The 18,264-nt window shown below is 39.3% G+C and overlaps 1 protein-coding gene across 3 annotated transcripts in view; it reads left to right on the top strand.

Moving 5' to 3' along the window:
- Positions 1–18,264, top strand: part of FRAS1 (Fraser extracellular matrix complex subunit 1) — a 424,744-nt gene that overhangs the window by 176,213 nt on the left and 230,267 nt on the right. For all 3 annotated transcript variants that reach the window (XM_088791576.1, XM_019720206.3, XM_088791578.1), the window contains 6 exons: positions 1,526–1,685; positions 3,367–3,500; positions 9,916–9,999; positions 11,647–11,748; positions 12,060–12,251; positions 16,667–16,756. In XM_088791576.1, the coding sequence (XP_088647702.1) occupies positions 1,526–1,685; positions 3,367–3,500; positions 9,916–9,999; positions 11,647–11,748; positions 12,060–12,251; positions 16,667–16,756 (762 nt within the window). The remainder of the gene's footprint in view (positions 1–1,525; positions 1,686–3,366; positions 3,501–9,915; positions 10,000–11,646; positions 11,749–12,059; positions 12,252–16,666; positions 16,757–18,264) is intronic.

Here is an 18,264-nt window from a genome sequence, read left to right on the forward strand (position 1 = left end):
TTTTTAGGAAGCTGGATTTAGAAAGATTGAGTCACTCATCCGTTGTCCCCAAAGCAGGGAGGGCTGGGCTGGGATTTGAGAACATGCAAACATCCCAGGAAATCTTCTGTTAATCCGACTCGGTGGGTACTTGCTTGTGCTCCCAGTAAGTCAACCTAGAGGAAAGTAATCTTCATGAGAGTAACGTGAGCACTTGGTTTCCAAATAATTAAATGACTGTGACTACCTATTATTATCATTGTCACAATAATAGTACGCATTGTTATTAATTCCAAAATGTCAGACGTGACGTACTTGCAACCTGGCAGCAATTTGTAGATTAAAGGGATACTGACTTGTTTAGGTAAGACAGAGTTCTTTTGTGTTTGAGAGAGATGAATGATTAGTCTGGATGCTGGTTTGTGGAGAAGCAAGAGAACTTTATGTTCTATTCTTCTCAGTGACACAATTATAATCCCTAGATTATATTAGGTGATTGTTTGCCTGGTATGTGTGATGTTTTTAATAGAAGTCTATAATGATTTGTGCTGAATCAGATATTATCATATACTCTAGTTAATAGAGGCAAAGGAAAGCAGGTTCCAATATTTAAGAAAATGTGATAGGAGGAAATCTTATTCATTAAGCTAATTTTTCCCTACATCTTGTAAAAGGCCACTGTTATTCCATTCTGTCATTGAGAACATAACATATTTTGACAGCGACTTCCCTAAGCAATCAATATATTTGTAGCTTTTTTCATTCAGGATTACCCCTCCCCTTAACTCTGCATCACATTGAGAGTGGCTCATTTAGAGAGTTTTGGTACTCAGTAAATCATCGGCTAACTCCAAACGTGGGTCTGTTGGATCACTGATGCACTGCTGGCTTTGGGAACGTTGTACCCCAGCCTAAAGTGGACTAGGAATATTCTCTGTGCTTAGATGGGCATCCTCACTGGGAATGAGCTGAGTGCAGTTTGTGGGGGGACTGGGTGGAGCAGATGCCTGCTGCTGGCTAGGAACCCGACATCATTGGAAAGGGGGGGGGGGTGTAGGGAGGGAGGGATAGAGGGAGAAAGAATATGAATGAACATAGGAACTAATCAGAGTAGAAAGTACAGGCAAAAAAAAAAAAAAAAAGAAAGAAGAAGAAAAGAAAGAAACAGAATCAGAGTGAGAGCTATTGAAAACAATATCAACATTATAGAGAACGCAGTACATGTATGTGTATGTGTTTTACTTTGAGCTTTATAGAATTTTTTTAAATGATGGGATGGGGGTAATTTTTATTTTCTTTATGTGCTTTTCTGAAATTTTCAAATATAAATCTTAGGGATAATGAAAATAAAATAAAAGCCAGTTCTTAAATTGGTTTAAGACTTGGGACATTGCCGATCTTGGTCTCAATCTTGCAAACCTACAGGCTTCTTCCACTTTTCCTGAGCTCCATCCTTCATCTAAGAGCTGGGTTTCTGGTTGGCCAAGTGAAAGCCTGTTTTCTAGCTATAACCTTCTTTTTCTTTTTTTTTTCTCCGAACACCCAGCACGGGACAGAGTGGTATTCCTCCCCATGTAGTGTGTGCTCCTGCACTCATGGTGAAGTCCGATGCACCCCCAAACCATGCCCACCACTGTTGTGTGAACACCAGGAGCTGGAATTTATCCCTGAAGGAAGCTGCTGCCCAATCTGTGTGGGCCCTGGAAGTGAGTATGAGATTGTATGTTTGCCTTTGAGATTCAGTTGGTGACATCCCAAATCTTCGATTCCCTGTTCTGTGTGGCTCAAAGATCTCTAACCCAATTCCTTATTGGAATAAGATTTAGCCTTGCACTTGGCAGGAAGCGATACTGCAGACAGTGAGGTTGGAACAAATCTTTAAGCTCCATTCCAAACTTGGGATTCTGTGGGTCTCTGATTGATCTATTTTGCCTTGGCCAGATGCATCCACCTGCATTCATAGCTCCTGAGAAGGAAAGGGAGGAGGGACAAGATCCTTTGATATGATTCCATAAGGCCGAAGCAGTTTCTCCTGCCTCTTGGCGGAGAGAAAAACGAACAAATCACTTCTCCATGTAGAATTGCTGGCACTAATTCTGCTGGCTGGTGTTTGGGATGACATAGCATCTTTCTCCAGGACACACAGAGCAGGAAGCAGGTATTTCATCTGTCTTTATTGCATCTTCGAGGTGGAGATTATGCCTGCCTGCAAACCCAGGTATGGTTCAGCAAGCCAGAGGCACACCTCCAGGCCCTTTCCTTGGAGTTCACACCTGGTCCAAGTACCCCTTTTATTACATTTTACAGATCTATGTCCCCTTCCATTTTTATAACTAAGTATAAAATACTTCACAATGCATTATGTTCTCTCCTGGCATATAATAGCTAAAATTATTCTTTTATTTAATGGCACCTGGAAGCTACAGTCTATTCTTGCCTTTTCCCTTTAAAAAGACCCCTGGTTTCTTTGTGATCCCCAGTTATTCCATTTCTGGCAATCCTTTACCCTGGAGACAATTCCAGAGATTTAAAATGCTGAGGACATGATGAATGTAGAATGCTTGCCTCATGCATTTCAGATGTCACCTACCAGAAAAAGACTGGCAGTTGCTTTGGGCCTAATAACCCTGCAAGTAAAAATAGTTGAACAACAGAGTTTAGAGGTTGGGTGGGGAGTGAGCTGTCTGAGTCTGTGGGATCCTTTCTTATGTGTTAGGAGGCTTTCTTGCTGGCCCTCCATGAGAAGAACACATTGGAAGCATTTTTCCTGGACAGACTGGAGAGTCAGCCAGGGTCAACTCCATAACTCACTGGGTGCAAAATGAAAGTGCAGGGCCCCTTGTACAAAAAACAGGGTTGAGGGGGAATGTATTTTCTTTTCTTCTGTGGTCCTTCTCAACCTGTGATGTTTTAATTTGCTATTTAAGGTCACACTCCCTCAGGCATGGGGATACTTGCTGGGTGGGTGGAGACCCCTATAGGCTCCCCAGGCCTCACCCAGCTACTTTGTACTTAGGGCACATGCACTCTGCTGGCACAGCACCTAGGTCCCCACTGTGGATGGAGAGTGTGTGTGTGGGAGCAGGAGGCTGAAAACCCATCCCAGGAAAACAAGGAGGCAGCAGGAGGTGGCCCTAAACCCCCAATACATGCTTCATTGTCTCACTGTACTTCCTTTACAAAACTCAGAGCGTTATTAAGAACTCCATCCAGTAACTGCAAAGCTTTAACCCCCAAGTATGGGGCCCCCTACTTTTTGCTTGGCCCTTGACTATGGGGCCCTGTGTGACTGCACTGGCCACATCCATGCAGACAGCCCTGAGATCAGCTAGTGCAACACCCCCCCCCCCGCCCCCCCCAGTAATCCTTATTTCTCTGACCTTCCAGAACCATGTTCCTACGGAGGCCATGTGTTTCAGGATGGGGATGACTGGCCATTGAGTCGATGTGCCAAATGCGTGTGTAGAAATGGGGCCACCCAGTGCTTTGCAGCTCAGTGTCAGCCTCTGTTTTGTAACCAGGTAAGGAAGATAGCCTCAGAATGGTGCCTTCACAGACTGTTCACTTCACTGTATAGGACTTGGAATCCCTTCTGAGATAATATCAAGCAGCCCTGGAAGTCTAGGAACAGGAAGCAAAGGCTGTTTTTTCTTACACTTTTGGAGACCACCACTGACACATTTCTTTTACCCTGAGAAGCCACAGACAGGTCTAATTACCAGTCATTTAGGCTAATTGTTGCATTATGAAACTGAGTCTTGAGGGTACACACAAAAAAGCCACCCTCTCCAGATGTAGATGTCCCCAAAATGTCAAACTCAACATTTGGAAACATCAGTAATGTTGATCAGGTTTGTTACTGTTTGTCAATACAGAAATATATGCTGCTTTTTGAAGATTATTCAGATACAGTATTTAATTTTTATAAGATAATGATTCAATTATCAAAGGTTTTATCCTGGGTCAGTTTAAAATAATGGGATCTTGTTCATTTAAAGCTGATCTGATTTTCAAAACAGTAGGCTCCACACAAATTTAGAAAAGAAAATCAATTGCAAATAAATGTGGTATAGATGATGGTTTATAGTTTTTTTACTCTTCCAGAGGTTCCTATGGAGGTTTCTTGACAGCCATGAAAGGAGTTTGCCTCCAGTTGAAAAATAGCTCATTTTTGATCTAAGGAAAAGCTGGAAGTCAACATTCAGTTGATACTGAGCAGTACTTTGTGTCAAATAAAACAAAATCAATAACATGGCATATTGTGACAATTGGGCAGTATTTTTATAGGCAGACAAAAGGCAATTAGACAAGAAATGCTAAATGCCAAATAAAGGGAAAATGTATCGAATTGAAAGGCTAGATTGTATTGGATCCTAACCTACCCACACTACACACCAACTACTGCACTCACGTCGCGTCTCCCAATTCATCACAAAGTCTTGCCCTAGCGTTAAGATTACAAATGAGCTTCTTGGTGGAATTGCACGATATCTGACATTTGGAGGACACTGTAGTGTTGGGGTATTTTCACTTAGGCATTCCAGGCTTCAGTCCCCTCATATCTGGGAATTAAGCAGTTTGCCACTATTACAATAACGGAGGTGGGAGGAGGGATTGAGGGAACACCCCATTGTGACACTTCTGCTTTAAATCTTTGAACACTTAATCATGGACTGTATGTTAGGGGGCTAGATATTGGAATAATTGGAAGCTCTAATTCCAATTTTTAAAAACATTAAATATAAATTCTGGCTTCAAACACTTATAGTCTGCATTGTTTAATTTGAAAAGATATAATTTGGTACTGTACTTTAGAGCTTAAATGATATGGAAGCATTCTGAAGTCTTGGATATAGATTGATTTTAACCACTCTTGCATCAGTAAGTCTATATTTTTGCCACATATTTTTCTAAAAGCCAACGATCAGATTATTTAGAACCATTTTTTAGATTCAATATCAGTATTAAATATTGGATGTTCTGATGATGTAAAGAGATGCTGTAGAATTGGTGCTTTTGATGGAAACATTATCACCACCAACAACTACTATCACCACATTTTGGGTATTTATTATGTACCAATCATTAACTTTAAGAGCTTCATACTTCTCATAACAGCCCTGTGAGGTAAGAGTTACTATCATGCTATTTTATAGTAAATAAAACTGAGGTATAGAGGGGTTAACTTGCTCTAGGTACTACAGTTAAGAAGTGTCAGTGATTCTAACCTAGGCAGTGCTATATCACATAAATTGACCACACCCGACTCATGTTTTTAACCATTATGCTGTATTCCCCCCCAAAATGATGAGTTTCATAGCATTTATGTATAATAATAATCACAATAACAATAGTTGCTAACATCGTTGAGAACTATTGTATTTTATATGTATTAACTCATTAAATATTAAAAAAACACACAAGTTCATCAGAAGAAATGTATTTCTAGATCTTGAGCTCTAGAAAAATATGATTTTCAATATAAGTATTTTTATTATGAAAGGGATCTATACCCATTAAGGAAAGTTTAGAAAAGCAGAAAAGAAAATGATCATCCATATTTCCATCACTCGAAAAGATCACAATAGAATTTTTTTTGTAATTTGTTTCAATTTTTTTGTAGGCATATGTGGATATATTTGTTCACATAGTTATCACATTTTAGAAACTGATGATAATCCCTGATGAAAGGAGAAACCCCTTATGTCCAAATAAGTTGTTCCCTTAATGAAGGATGTAAATATTGAAATTCCTTGCTCTCAACTTTAGTCCAGACGCCTTGTGAAAAGATCTCTCACCCATCCATATTTTTGTAGGCTTGTTAATTGGCCTGTTCAATCTGATCAGAGTTGTTCTGATGGTATTACCATCACTTTTTTTTTATTAGTTTCATGTGTACAAAACACTGTAATAGTTAGACATTTGTCATTTATAGCCCTCACAAAGTGATAACCCCCACCCCCCAATCTACTACCCCTCTGACATCGCATATAGCCGTTACATACCACCACTTTTTTTTAATGCTGTAATTGTCCCATTGCCAATATTGATTAATCTGAGGATGTTGAATTTTATCTTCAGATATATTTTTAAAAAAAATAGATTCATATGTCTTCTGAGCCACTAAGTGTTTGATAATTATTTTATTGTTGCCTATATTCATGAAATATAATTTTGAGGGGTCTAAAATTGGGGGCAATTATAATCTCTTTCCATCTTAATCCTATAGTCTCCTTTCCATTGCATTCTGGAACTTAGTGCCATGGAGAACTCTGAGGTCTGTCTACTTTCTATTCCATTATATTCAGCTACTTTTACTCTGTTGGATTCTTGCAGGATGTTTCTTTATCTTTATAATTTGAACATTTTTCTGGCTGTTTCTAGGTGGGGTGTCTTTTCACATAGTTTGCCTAGAATATTGTGAAGCCCTTTCACTCTGTATTCCAGTTTTTGAAATGTTTTCTTTGGTTGTGGCTTAGAGTAATCATATCCGTTCCAATTATTCTCATTTCTCCAGAAACAGCTATGATTCTTAGATGGCTGCCTCCATTCCCCCTCATTATCAATCATGTTCTCGCTCATCATTTTTCACTTTTTGTCTTTCCTTTTCATTTTGGAGAGATCCTCTTGCATTTGTATTTACTGCCTCCAATATTGATTTTAATTTGAAAATTTCACATAAATTTTGTTTTAATTCTTCCTTATTTCTCCTAACATTAGCTCATCTATTTTTTTATCCCAATGCTTATTCTTTCTTTATTGCTTCCTGCTTCTATTTAATAAAGACTGCATTTTCTTATATCTTCCTGAAGTAGTAAAATGGCTTTTAAATCTTTTAGATCTTGTAGTATGTTGTATTCAGAAATCTGCTGTTTCTCTGAATTTTCAGAATGCTATTCCTTTCAGTTGTTCTTTAGGGTTTTCCCCCAAGTTCCTTTCTTTCTCTTTGCTTATCCTTGATCAAAAGAAATCTATTTATAGCCACTGCTTGAAAGCTGCAAGGATAAGAGGCCCGCCCTTGGCTAATTCCCCTTGTTGGATCCTTAGCCAGATGCTAAGAAATGTGCATGTCCTCCTAGTCCCAGGGTCTGGAAGGTTTTCATGTAGTGTAGCGCTGTTGTGCTGAGATCAGATCTTTTCCTATCTCCACTGCCCAACTCTCTTACTTTCCGAGTACATGAAACAAAAATTATAATCCCAGGTTTACAGCACTACAAAGGACTCTTTCTATCTCTCTCAGTAACTGTGCTAAAAATTTACATTTAGTGTGTCTTCCTCACCTCACTCCTACTTTTTATCATTCCCTCTACCTCCCCCAACACACGTATTTCCCACTTGTTTTCTTTTCTTTTTTTTTCTTTTTCATTTTAACATTATGAGCTCTGATTTGATTTAGAAAGAAAGATATTGAGGGAGGTGAAAAGTGAGGGCTAGCGCTCTGACTGCCTCAAACAACAGTGACCACACACTAGAGAGATAAAGACCATGTTGTGTTCAATATAGGAAGGCAGAAAGTTGGGAAGAAATGGTGGTTCTGATTTCTATTTAGGTTTACAACGCAAAGGAAGGCCACAGAATGTCTTATTGTTGGTGGGATTTCCTCTTGGCAATGGCAGGAAGTTGGCTGTTAAACTTTTTGGAGGTGAAAGTTTCATCTTTTTCTATATCTTCAGAGGTAACATTGTGGGAAGATATTTTGTCAAGAGCTGTTAGTCATACTACACTATAAACTTGATTAAGTATTTTTTTTTTAAGGAATATGGAAAACCATACTAAATATATCCTAAATAGTAGTTTGACCCAAAATTGTAATGACATTAATCATATACATATATAGTATATTTTGTATTGGACTCCTGTGATTACTGAAGGTTAGCACACTTTTTCCAGATAGTGAATATTTTTAGCTTTGTGTGCCATACTGAACTCTGCCATTGTAGCACAAAACTAACCCTAGATAATATGTAAATGAATGGATATGGCTGTGTTCCAATAAAGCTTAACCTACAAAAACAGGTGGTGGGCCTGATTTGGCCCACTGTCCATAGTTTCCTGGCCCTTGTATTAGACAGTACGTTTGAAAGAGCAAATCTATGTAGACCAGAATGATAGGATTCGGGTGTATGATAGCAAAAAAGTGAGCGTTAAAAAGTCGTTCTCATTTCTCTGACCCACCTTACTACTCACCTTCTTACTTGCATCTCTATTCCTGTTTATAAAGTACCAGCTGAGATGGAATCTCCATTCTGAATCATGTAGTTCTGTCATATCCTGGGATATTTTCTCTCTAAATGCTTTTCCTTTCTGCCCTTGTTGGTCTGTATTTGTGGAGAAAGCTTCTGTTTCTGTCAACAAATTATGTAATTAGGTATTGCCAATAAGAATTTGAAAGCTTGATTTTCCTTGTACTGATTTCTATGTAAGTAATTCCTCTCTTTTCCACACTCTCTAGTTGACTCTGCTACTATACTAGGGTTTAATCCAGGTTAGTTAAGATAGATTGATATTAACTCTATTTCTATTCAAGATTTATGATCATGACATTTGTTCCCTGTTTACTTAACATCGTATAAGTTCATTTGTTTACTTTAATAAAGTTACAAAAGTGCGACACCAGATATACTTTTATGTAACTTCCTTGCTGAAATTTCATTAAAGAGTTCTGGGGTCAGTAAATACTCAATGATTTCAATACATGTCCAATTTTCACATACTCTATTAAACAGCTGTGGTCATAATATTTTGCACATAGAATCATAATGCATTAAAATAACCTAAAACTGTGAAAAGAGTTATCAGTTGAATTACAGTGATTCAGGTGTTTGAAATAAATCCCTACTAAATAGTAATACATTAATCTAACTGATTATATAATATAACTGGGTTAAAAAACTACTGAAGTATGACTGGAACTTTCCATGAAAAATTAAAGTTATTTGACCCTCCTCTTCCCCTAGTATGTTGGCCTTTTTTCCTGCAGAATGAATACCAAAGCAACCAGGATAATAAAACCTCATTTTGTACTTCTCGTAAGAGAAGGAAGAGACCTGTTACGGAGGTATTCTCTATATAAGCTCTGTGACTTCTTAGTCATCGAGTCTTGGTTTATTCTAACCCTCCATCGCCTGCCTTTAATATGTCTACCTTCTCGCCCTTCAAGAGGGTTATAGTGATAAGTCAAAGTGAGAAGCTGACTCTTTGGCATTCATGTGGAGACTTTTGCCGTGAAAATGATTCTTAGGGCAGCAGAGACAAATGGCTCAATATTCTGGGGTGGGGTAAGGGTTTTAGAGGTGAAGAAGCACTGGCTTATTCCCAGATCTCTAGAGGTATTGTTTTTTTCATGTTAAGAACCTCCCTAACGCGCATATATATATAAATATAAATAAATGTGTGGATTCATATAAAGATGCAAAAGAATAGTGAAGTTACTTATTGAAGGTGGGATATCTTCACTTTGAATTTAGAGCTAAGTTGGCAGGAGTATAAATAAATGTTCTCAGGTGTTGGTAAAGTTGGTGCCCTGAGTTCCCGCTGCCAACCATTTACCGTTACCAAGTGAGTGGCCTTGGGCAAGTCACACTCCCTCTAGCCTTTACTTTGCTTGTTTGTAAAGCAGTGATAAGAGCATCTACTGCATAGGATCGTATAAAGCACTTACGATAGTGCCTGGCCAACTCTGAGTACTATTATTATTGTTATTGTTATTTATGCGTTTGTTCTTAGAAGAGGATGGGACTTGATGAATGTGCAGGTTTCTTAATGGTGACACTGATCTTGGAAGTGCTAATTCTTATCAAAGCACCAGGTGACTAATAGATACTGTTTATGGATGCTTTAGGCACATGATTGAGTTGGCTATAAATGAAATTTTCCTACTTTTGTGAATTTTATTGCTATCTTCTTTTAATGGATTGTTCCTTTTTGGGTGTTCAGGATGAAACTTTAATCCGAGTCCCTGGAAAATGTTGCCCACAGTGCTCTTCCCGATTGTGCTCTACAGCCAGCCAAGTGTATGAGGTAACCTTTGATGTACTCCATGTTAGACATATATTCTCGCACATCTGCTCTCCACTCTTCGACTACTGTACCTCCTGCCCTCGTGTCTGACTCTTTGCCAGGATTAGTAAGTCAGTGCATAAACAGCTTTTCTTTCATTCTATAAAATGAAATCCTTTATGAAAAATTAAACCATAGGGGATTAGAAATATAAAGGAATGTGCTGGCAAGCAGCACCAGGTTGACGAACCTTGGTGAATTGACTGTGCATACATCTTGAAGGGGAAAAAAAGACAATCATTGACTACACTTAGATTGGAGGCTCTGGGGATGTCTATCTGTTTTGGTTGGATTTTATGCACCGATATCCAGAGACAACGTCCCCTTGCCTTACACTCAGGGAAGCAAGGGGATGGTAGGCAAGAAAGGGAAGGGAGGCGAGAGGCTGGTGGTGGTAGATTCCATAAACTCCAAAGTACGAGTGGGGCAGTCCAGATAACTGCCTAATAGATAGTAGGGACCAAATAGAAACCAGTTCAACAAAGAGAGTGAATCAGTGAATATTCTGTCTCAGGAGTATCCAGCTGAGCCAAAAGAAGTTTACGTTATCCAAAAGCAAGGAACATATTAAAAATAAACCCAAGTATTTCTCATTTGCCAGCCACTCTAAGAAAGACGAAATAGAAATTGGGATTATGATTCTCAGTAGAGAATCTGGAACCGAGTATTAGGGGATGAGTGTCACAAATTCTAAATGGATACGTGAAACCTGAATAAAAATAACTAATTGGAAAAGGATTTTTGCATATACTAGATCAGTGCTGCCTGATACAACAGCAACATATGTACTAGATTAATTTCTCATGAATGAGATAGCCTGTGTTTGTTATGATGTTTTTGGCTACAAATAACAGAAATACATAGCTAAAACAACAACATTTATTATCTCATATAACAGGAAGTCCAAAGATAGGGCAGTTGCAGTGTTGATCAATTCAGTTCTAAGTGACGTTATCAAAGATCTAAGCTCTTTTGATCTTTGCACCCTGCCATCCTCAACATGTGGCATTTACGTCTGCCCTATCTCCTCCTGTCCCCAAGATGGCTTCCTCAGCTCCGCGCAGCTCACCCTCACACAATGCTTACTACAGGCTGGTGGAAGAAATGGGTAGGCTTTTCTTTTATGGAAAGAAGAGTTTTCCTCGATCTCCACTGCTCTAGCAAACTTCCCTGAGGTCCCCTCAGTTAGAATTGGGACAATATTGTGCCCTAGCTACAAGGGAAGCTGGGAAAATGAGTATGTGGCAGGAGAGCTGGGTCTCCTGGCAAGGAAGAAAAGCTAAAAGATGACCATTGATTATCCAACAAACAGTATCTTCCCTTTCATCTCCATGTTCCAGGGCTTCTATATGCCTGGCATAGGGCAGGCCCTCGACACATCTGTGGGATGAATAGAATTGAGGGAAAATTAATCGAAAGTCTCCTTTAGACATTTATTTACTTTGTTCTTAGAGGCTGTTGCTACCTAAATGATATCATTTCTCAGGAGGACATTCAATGTGGCTCAATTAAAAATTGTAATGAAAATTCATGTCTTATGTACCTGTGTTTTTATTTGATATATGTGATATTTGATTTTCCACCTTTTTTTTCCCCTTCTTTACTCAGCACGGTGAACAGTGGAATGAAAATGCCTGTACCACATGTTTGTGTGACCGGGGAGAGGTCCGGTGCCACACACAGGCCTGCCCTCCATTAAGATGTGAAAAGGTATTAGGGAGTATGTAGCTTGATTTTAAAGTTTTATTCTGTGTCATTTAAGAAATGTATGTCTTAGTCCAGTGTGTTCTTCGAGGGAATCAAAAGTTTCATGATGTCTAGAATATTAGATAAAGATGTGAAAGATCTACTTCCCAGGAAAGAGGGCTGAGGTTGAGGGGAACTTGCCTCAGCTGGGTTAGGTTGGGGAAAGAAGACGCGTTCTTGTGTTGGTGTTTGGTGTCTTCCTGCAGCGCTGGCTCAGACGTTTTCATGCTCTCCTGAGCACTACCCTTCACCCACTATTCTCTCTATTTCCTCAGGGTCAGAGAAGGGCTCGGCGTCATGGCAAATGCTGTGAGGAATGTGTGTCTCTTGCCGGAAGCTGCTCATACAGTGGGATTGTACGGTACCAGGATGAAATGTGGAAGGGTTTGACCTGTGAGTTCTGCATGTGTGACCATGGCCAAGTGACCTGCCAGACTGCAGAGTGTGCCAAAGTGGAGTGTGCCCAGGTAAGAAGCAGAGGCATTTCCACTTGCACTGGAATAGCTCTCTCCAAAGGGATAGGGGGTCCCACACCTGTTCCTTCTTGGCAGCAAAGAGGACCACCAGGTTGACTGCTCACTTTTCAAGGAACCTCCTAGCACAGAGATTCTGCGGTGTAAAGTAGATGTCACGATTTGTTCAGACCAGCTTGGAACAGCCACCTGGAGCTTTTAGCTCTCAGTGCATCTGGTCAGATTGAAAGCCCTGAGCCAGAGACGTGGAAGGGAAGGACATGATATGGGACATTAGTCTATCAGTCGGCGCAGCTGGACCTTGTGGCTGGTGGCCTGCCCAGCTGGCTACGGTTGTGAATCAGAGGTCTGCAGGTGCTTTAGTGGCCCAGCTTCCATTGCAGACCCCACTGACAGCATTTAAGCAGAAAAGAGAGCCAGCACCTAGGGGCTGCTCCTGTGGATCAAGAAAGACAATAAAATGTTTTTGTTTTTATTTTGTTTTTTGTTTTGAAGAGAGAGGGCGGGGGGACCTCACAGATAATTAACTCTGTTGGCCCCTGTTAACTTCTGCTGTCTGCAGAATTTCTACAAGCGGCTAACAAAGTAGCCTCTGTTTGGACTATTGTATTTGGTAGGGAAATTGCTTACTTTTTTTTTCCTTTTTGAACTCAATTTTGAGCCACTGCTAAACAAATTGCTTTTAAAGTTGTCTCCTTCTCCCCTGCTGCACCCATCCGCCCCACCAATTTCCCTCAGGGTTGCGAACTTGAGTAGATGAGGGAAATTTAGAAGATCTGAGGTACTGAATGTCTGTGAAGGCATTTTTCTTTTTAGTTCCTCTCCCCCACACCTCAGCTCCTCTTAACACTGAGCCTAAGGAGGAACAACCTTTCAAACAAGGCTGTCAACGACAGCCTATTTTTCATTTTGCCTCCTACATCTAAGTCCTGGCAGAGCTGAGACATATTTAAGTATAAAGGGTCTTGCTTCTTGCAGATTTATTTCCCCCCACACGCCTTTTCATTTTTTTCTTTCTTTATGTCAGGGGAGTGAGAATGGTTGGATGAAGATGAGAAAAACCCTAATCAGGGCCCTTTTCTTTCTCCTTCTCTCTTCGGCTGAGGCTGGGCTTCCTGGCCTCGGCAGTCTGCCCAGAGGATGCTGGGTTATTTTCCAAGGTTTTAAATTTTCTAAGATCCTTGGATTTTGTGGAAAATGCGGGAAGAGATGATCCTAGTAGCATGGGTACTTTAGCCCCCTGTTTTGTCAGGTTCGATCCAAGAGTCTCACAGAAAATAATTTGACCCGCTATCCTCAATGTCAGTGAATTTCCTAGTGCCTGCCTAGTCCTCCATGACCCCTGCCTGTGGCAGCATGAGCCAGGTCTTCTTCTCTGTTCTTAGGGGAAATAGGGAGCAACTACTGAAGTAAGTGGACAGGGCCTTGGTGCTCCTCAAGTCACCCCATAGCACTCACATCTCATCCCTTTCGAGTTCTGTCTCCCACCTCCACCCCATCTTCTCCTTTATGAATTGAGGAGTCCTAATACCTTTAGCCTGTTTCTTCAGATCTTAAATCAACTAAATTGCTTTATCGCAGATGATCTCCATGTTCACAAATTTTGTTTCAGGCACTGGCTTCTAAACGAGAAGTGAAATTTTAACCAAAATTGAATCTGACAAAAATGTCCCTTAACCGTCTTTCTATGCTATACTTCTGTAAATAATGACCTTGGAAAAGCATGGTGTACTTCCTAACTTCCTAACTTCTGCTTAGTTTGGAGATTCAAAGAAGATAAGATCCACATTCTGATCTCAAGAGTTCCCAAGCTTGGGGGGAAGTCAGATACATAAACAGAAATTATAATATGTGGTGGCACCAACAATTACGGGAGTATGAATTAAATGCATTAGAAACACCTGGAGAAAATGACTACATCTGCCAAGGGGAGCACTGAAAATATGCTACTTAGTATTTTCTTCAATTCTACCCCACTTTTTGCCTTTTCTAAAATACCAAGGTCATTAGATTTCAAACCTTGGATACCAAGGGTGGATTAGGTCTAAATGTGTGCATATCCACAAAGATGCAAAAAAGTAACCGAGAAGAAGAGGCAAAACAGTGCGGTTTCACCATTGTAATAATTATTATGCTGGTTATCAACAACAATATTCTGAATAGCATTGAAGTCAGCACACAATTTTTCTTTAAAAAGGAGAAAATGGTATGACCCTTGTCTTTGATATATCAAAACAAACCAGGCATGGAAACATAAAGAAATCAACAGTAGAGGAGCGCAATATGATGATTTTTCATTCTTCTATATTTTAAGTCATCTTTGAAGATGAATTCAGATGAAGAAGTCAAATTACCTATTTTAAAAAGGATCTAACAATCATATAGAGGCATAAAATGGTGGGGGAATTGAAACTTGTAGCAAAATGCATGGAAGCTGGTAGGCATGTCACAAATGTGAGGTGCCTTTGACTTCTCCAGTGGAGGAAAATCCCCTCAGAGGAGTGTTCCTTTTCCAGTGCGCAAGTTTGTGGAATCATAGAGTCTTTTGTCTGCTGGGTGGATGTAGCTGTGATTCAGTGGGGAGGGGTTAGCAGATTCCATCTGGGCTATGCTGCAGAATCCCCTTAAAAAGAAAAGAATGAGGTTTGTTTCACAAAGCAATTTTTCTCAAAGCAAAAATCAAATGCTAATTGGAGCAAGCTCCACACCACAATGAACTGAAGCTGTTTGGGGCATCCAGGCTTCTTCTATAAATAGCAAATCTATTTAGAACTTCCTACCTCACTAAAACTGAACCCTTGCTTCCCAGGAGCAGAGCTGGCTGTGATTTACAGCAGCGTTTGAAGACTCAGAACAGCCACCTTCTTAGCTTTATTGGGGTGATGCAGGCTCCATTTTCAGTTTTGTCTGTGTGTGTTGTAGCAGGCACTCAAGAATCTCTCATGCGTTTTGTCTTTAATAGAAGTACACATACGGTACTCTGTCTCATTTCAAAACATTGTTTTAAGCGATCTAGATTACATGCCTATAAATGCTTTTATATGCTTTGAAAGCAAATTTCACTCTTTCTGGGTTATCCCTTCACTACCAGCTGATTTGTCACGTTTCTGCAAAACAATTTATATGTAAATATGTCTGCTCTCTATAGCACCCAGCGCTCTCTGTTGGCCTCTGATTGGCATTAGATTTTGATGGACAGCAATCTATATAACTCTCATCTTTTCGAAATAACTTTATAGACACTATAAAAAGTTACAATCATTCGTGTATTTGCGTGTTTCTTTTAAAAGTTTATATTTTCTTTCATTATAATAATACATTTTCATTTTGAAAAATTGAAGACTTAAGAAAAGTAGAAAAGAGACTTTAAAATCCATCCAAAATGCTACAATTCAAAGGCAACCAGTGCTTTTATTTTATATATATTTCTTTTGTACACAGTGTGTTTATACATAAAACATCATTGTGATTATTCTGCTTATGCAATTTTACATTACTCAGTTTTTACCTAACATGCTTTCTGCACTTTAAATGTAATATAGATCCCAAATTAGTGTCTTCACATTTAAAAAAATAACCATCATTCTTTAGAAAGTAGATGTATCTTTAGAAAGTGGAAAGTGCTTTAAAGAATACTCTTTAGATTGTATTTTTAACACAGATTCCCTAGGAGATAGGACAGCCGTGGAATCATACTTTTAAAGTTACAGAATTTAGAATTATTTCATTTTTTCTAGTAAGCGTTTATTATTTTGTAATAAAAATAAAAATTTTAAAATTATTGTTATTGGGAAGTTGAAATGCGAAGACTTTGGAAGTTAAACATCTACCTTCCTAGTGTGGCATTTGTTTCCTTTCTCTTAAAATTTTAAAAATAGTGATTATGTAAGTTAGATAATAGTTTCAGAATACTGAATAGAAATTAGTTTTCTACTGTTGAACTTACACCTGACACTACATCAGTGCATAAAAGGATGTGTCTGATTTTGTAGTCAAGGACAAATGTTGGTTTGATTTGAGTGCTGTAAACGAAACCAGACCACAAGTTCAAACCTTGTATATTTAAGAAAGCCTGATCCTTTTCTGAAACTAATAACTTTCCAGGACTGTGAAATTGATCTTGGCCTTCCTTCTTATTCATGTGAGCTCCTGGTTGTAGGTAGGAGATTATGGAGGGATCTGTGCACAAGTAACACCAGAATTAGAAAGAAAAAGCACTTCGAGGGTGAACTGAATCAACTAGACTTTTCATAGGAAGACAGTGCAGAGGGAGATGGAATAAATCATGGGAAAGCAAAGGGGTGTGCTCAGGTTTTTCATCCGTCAGGGAATCCAGCTGCTTCGAAATTTAGCACTGCTACCTGTATATGTTAATTTGATATGTGTCTCTGCAACCCTTACTTACACAGGGTGAACAATTAATTCACTTAGATGGAAAATGTTGTCCTGAATGCATTTCAAGGAGTGGCTATTGTGTTTATGAAGAAAGTGCAGAATTTGTGAGTATTGGCCTAATAACTAAAGACTGTTAAAATTAATAATTCAAAATTAATTTAATGAGAAGGTATTACCTTCTCATTTCTTTCACCTATTCATTGTTCAACAAATGTGATTTTGGACCTACTGTGTGCCAGGTACTGGGGATACAGAAGCGGACACAGAAGGCAGAGTCCATATTCTTGTGGAGCTTACATTCTAGTGTGGGGACACAGAGGACAGAGTACTGCTTAGAGGATAAAGCCGCTTAAGAGGGCTAGAGAGTAACTGGGAGGAGGGAGGTGCGCTTTTACATAAGATGATCAGGGAAGTCCTCTCATGCAGAGAAGTTTGAGCAAAACCAGAAGGAAGTGAGGGAGCAAGCCACGTGTATACCTGGGGTAGAGGGACATACCGTGAAGAGAGATCAGCAAATGAAAAAAGCCTGAAGCAGAAATGTGCTTGGCATGTTCAAGAAACAGCAAAAAATGAATATGGCTGGAACCGAGTGACTGAGAGGGAAAGGAGTTGGAGATGAGGTCCCGTAGGTAGCCTGGATGTCATGGTAAGGGTGTTGTGTTTTACTCTGATGCAGATGGGAGTTGCTGGGGAGTTCTGAGCAGACCAGTGCTGTGATTGGCTTACTTGTGAAAGGATCATTTTGGCTGTTACATGGGCTAGTGACAGACGGGGTCGAGACTGGAAATAGGTGGTCCAGTTAGAAAGTTTTTACACTATTGTGTTTCCCCGAAAAGAAGACCTAGCTGGACCATCAACTCTAATGTGTCTTTTGGAGCAAAAATTAATATAAGACCCAGTATTATGATATGATATGATATGATATGATATGATATGATATGATATGATACCCAGTCTTATATTACAGTAAAGTAAGAGTGGGTCTTACATTAATTTTTGCTCCAAAAGACGCATTAGAGCTGATGGTGCAGCTATGTCTTTTTTTTCAGGGAAACATGGTAGTCCAGAGAAAGGGTGATGGTGGCTTGCTCTAGGAAGGGAGTGGTGATCAGGCTTTAGATTTATTCTGCAAAGAGAATTGAAAGGATTTTGGTGGATTGGATGTGTTGTGAAAATCTATTTTCCAAGGTTTCATTTTTCCCTATGTCTACTTTTTAATTATCTATTCAAAGGGGAAAAAAAAAATTATCTTCATCTCTTCAAATTTTCTGTTTATTTGCCTATATTTTCCACATGGAGTTTTGGAATGTTGATAAATTAATTCACTGTGTTGTTAAAAATATTCCAGTTGATCATAGATACAGCTGCTTCATTAACCAATCAGAATAGGATTATAAAAATTAGGATTAGGTACTTTGATTTGTGAACTAATTTCTGTAGTCTCTTTTCCTTGTGATTTGGGTAGATTGCATCTGTCAATCTCTCAGTATTCTGTATGTGCAGGGGAGGCAGTGTTGTGTGAGGTTAATGTGCAGACTCTAGGTTGAAATCCCTACTTTGCCACATACTGTGACCTTGGGCAAGTTACTTAATCCTCAACTGCAAAGTAAGG

Source organism: Rhinolophus sinicus, chromosome 1, assembly GCF_057876585.1.
Source record: "Rhinolophus sinicus isolate RSI-liver-muscle chromosome 1, RSI-T2T, whole genome shotgun sequence".
Classification (NCBI taxonomy): Eukaryota; Metazoa; Chordata; class Mammalia; order Chiroptera; family Rhinolophidae; genus Rhinolophus; species Rhinolophus sinicus.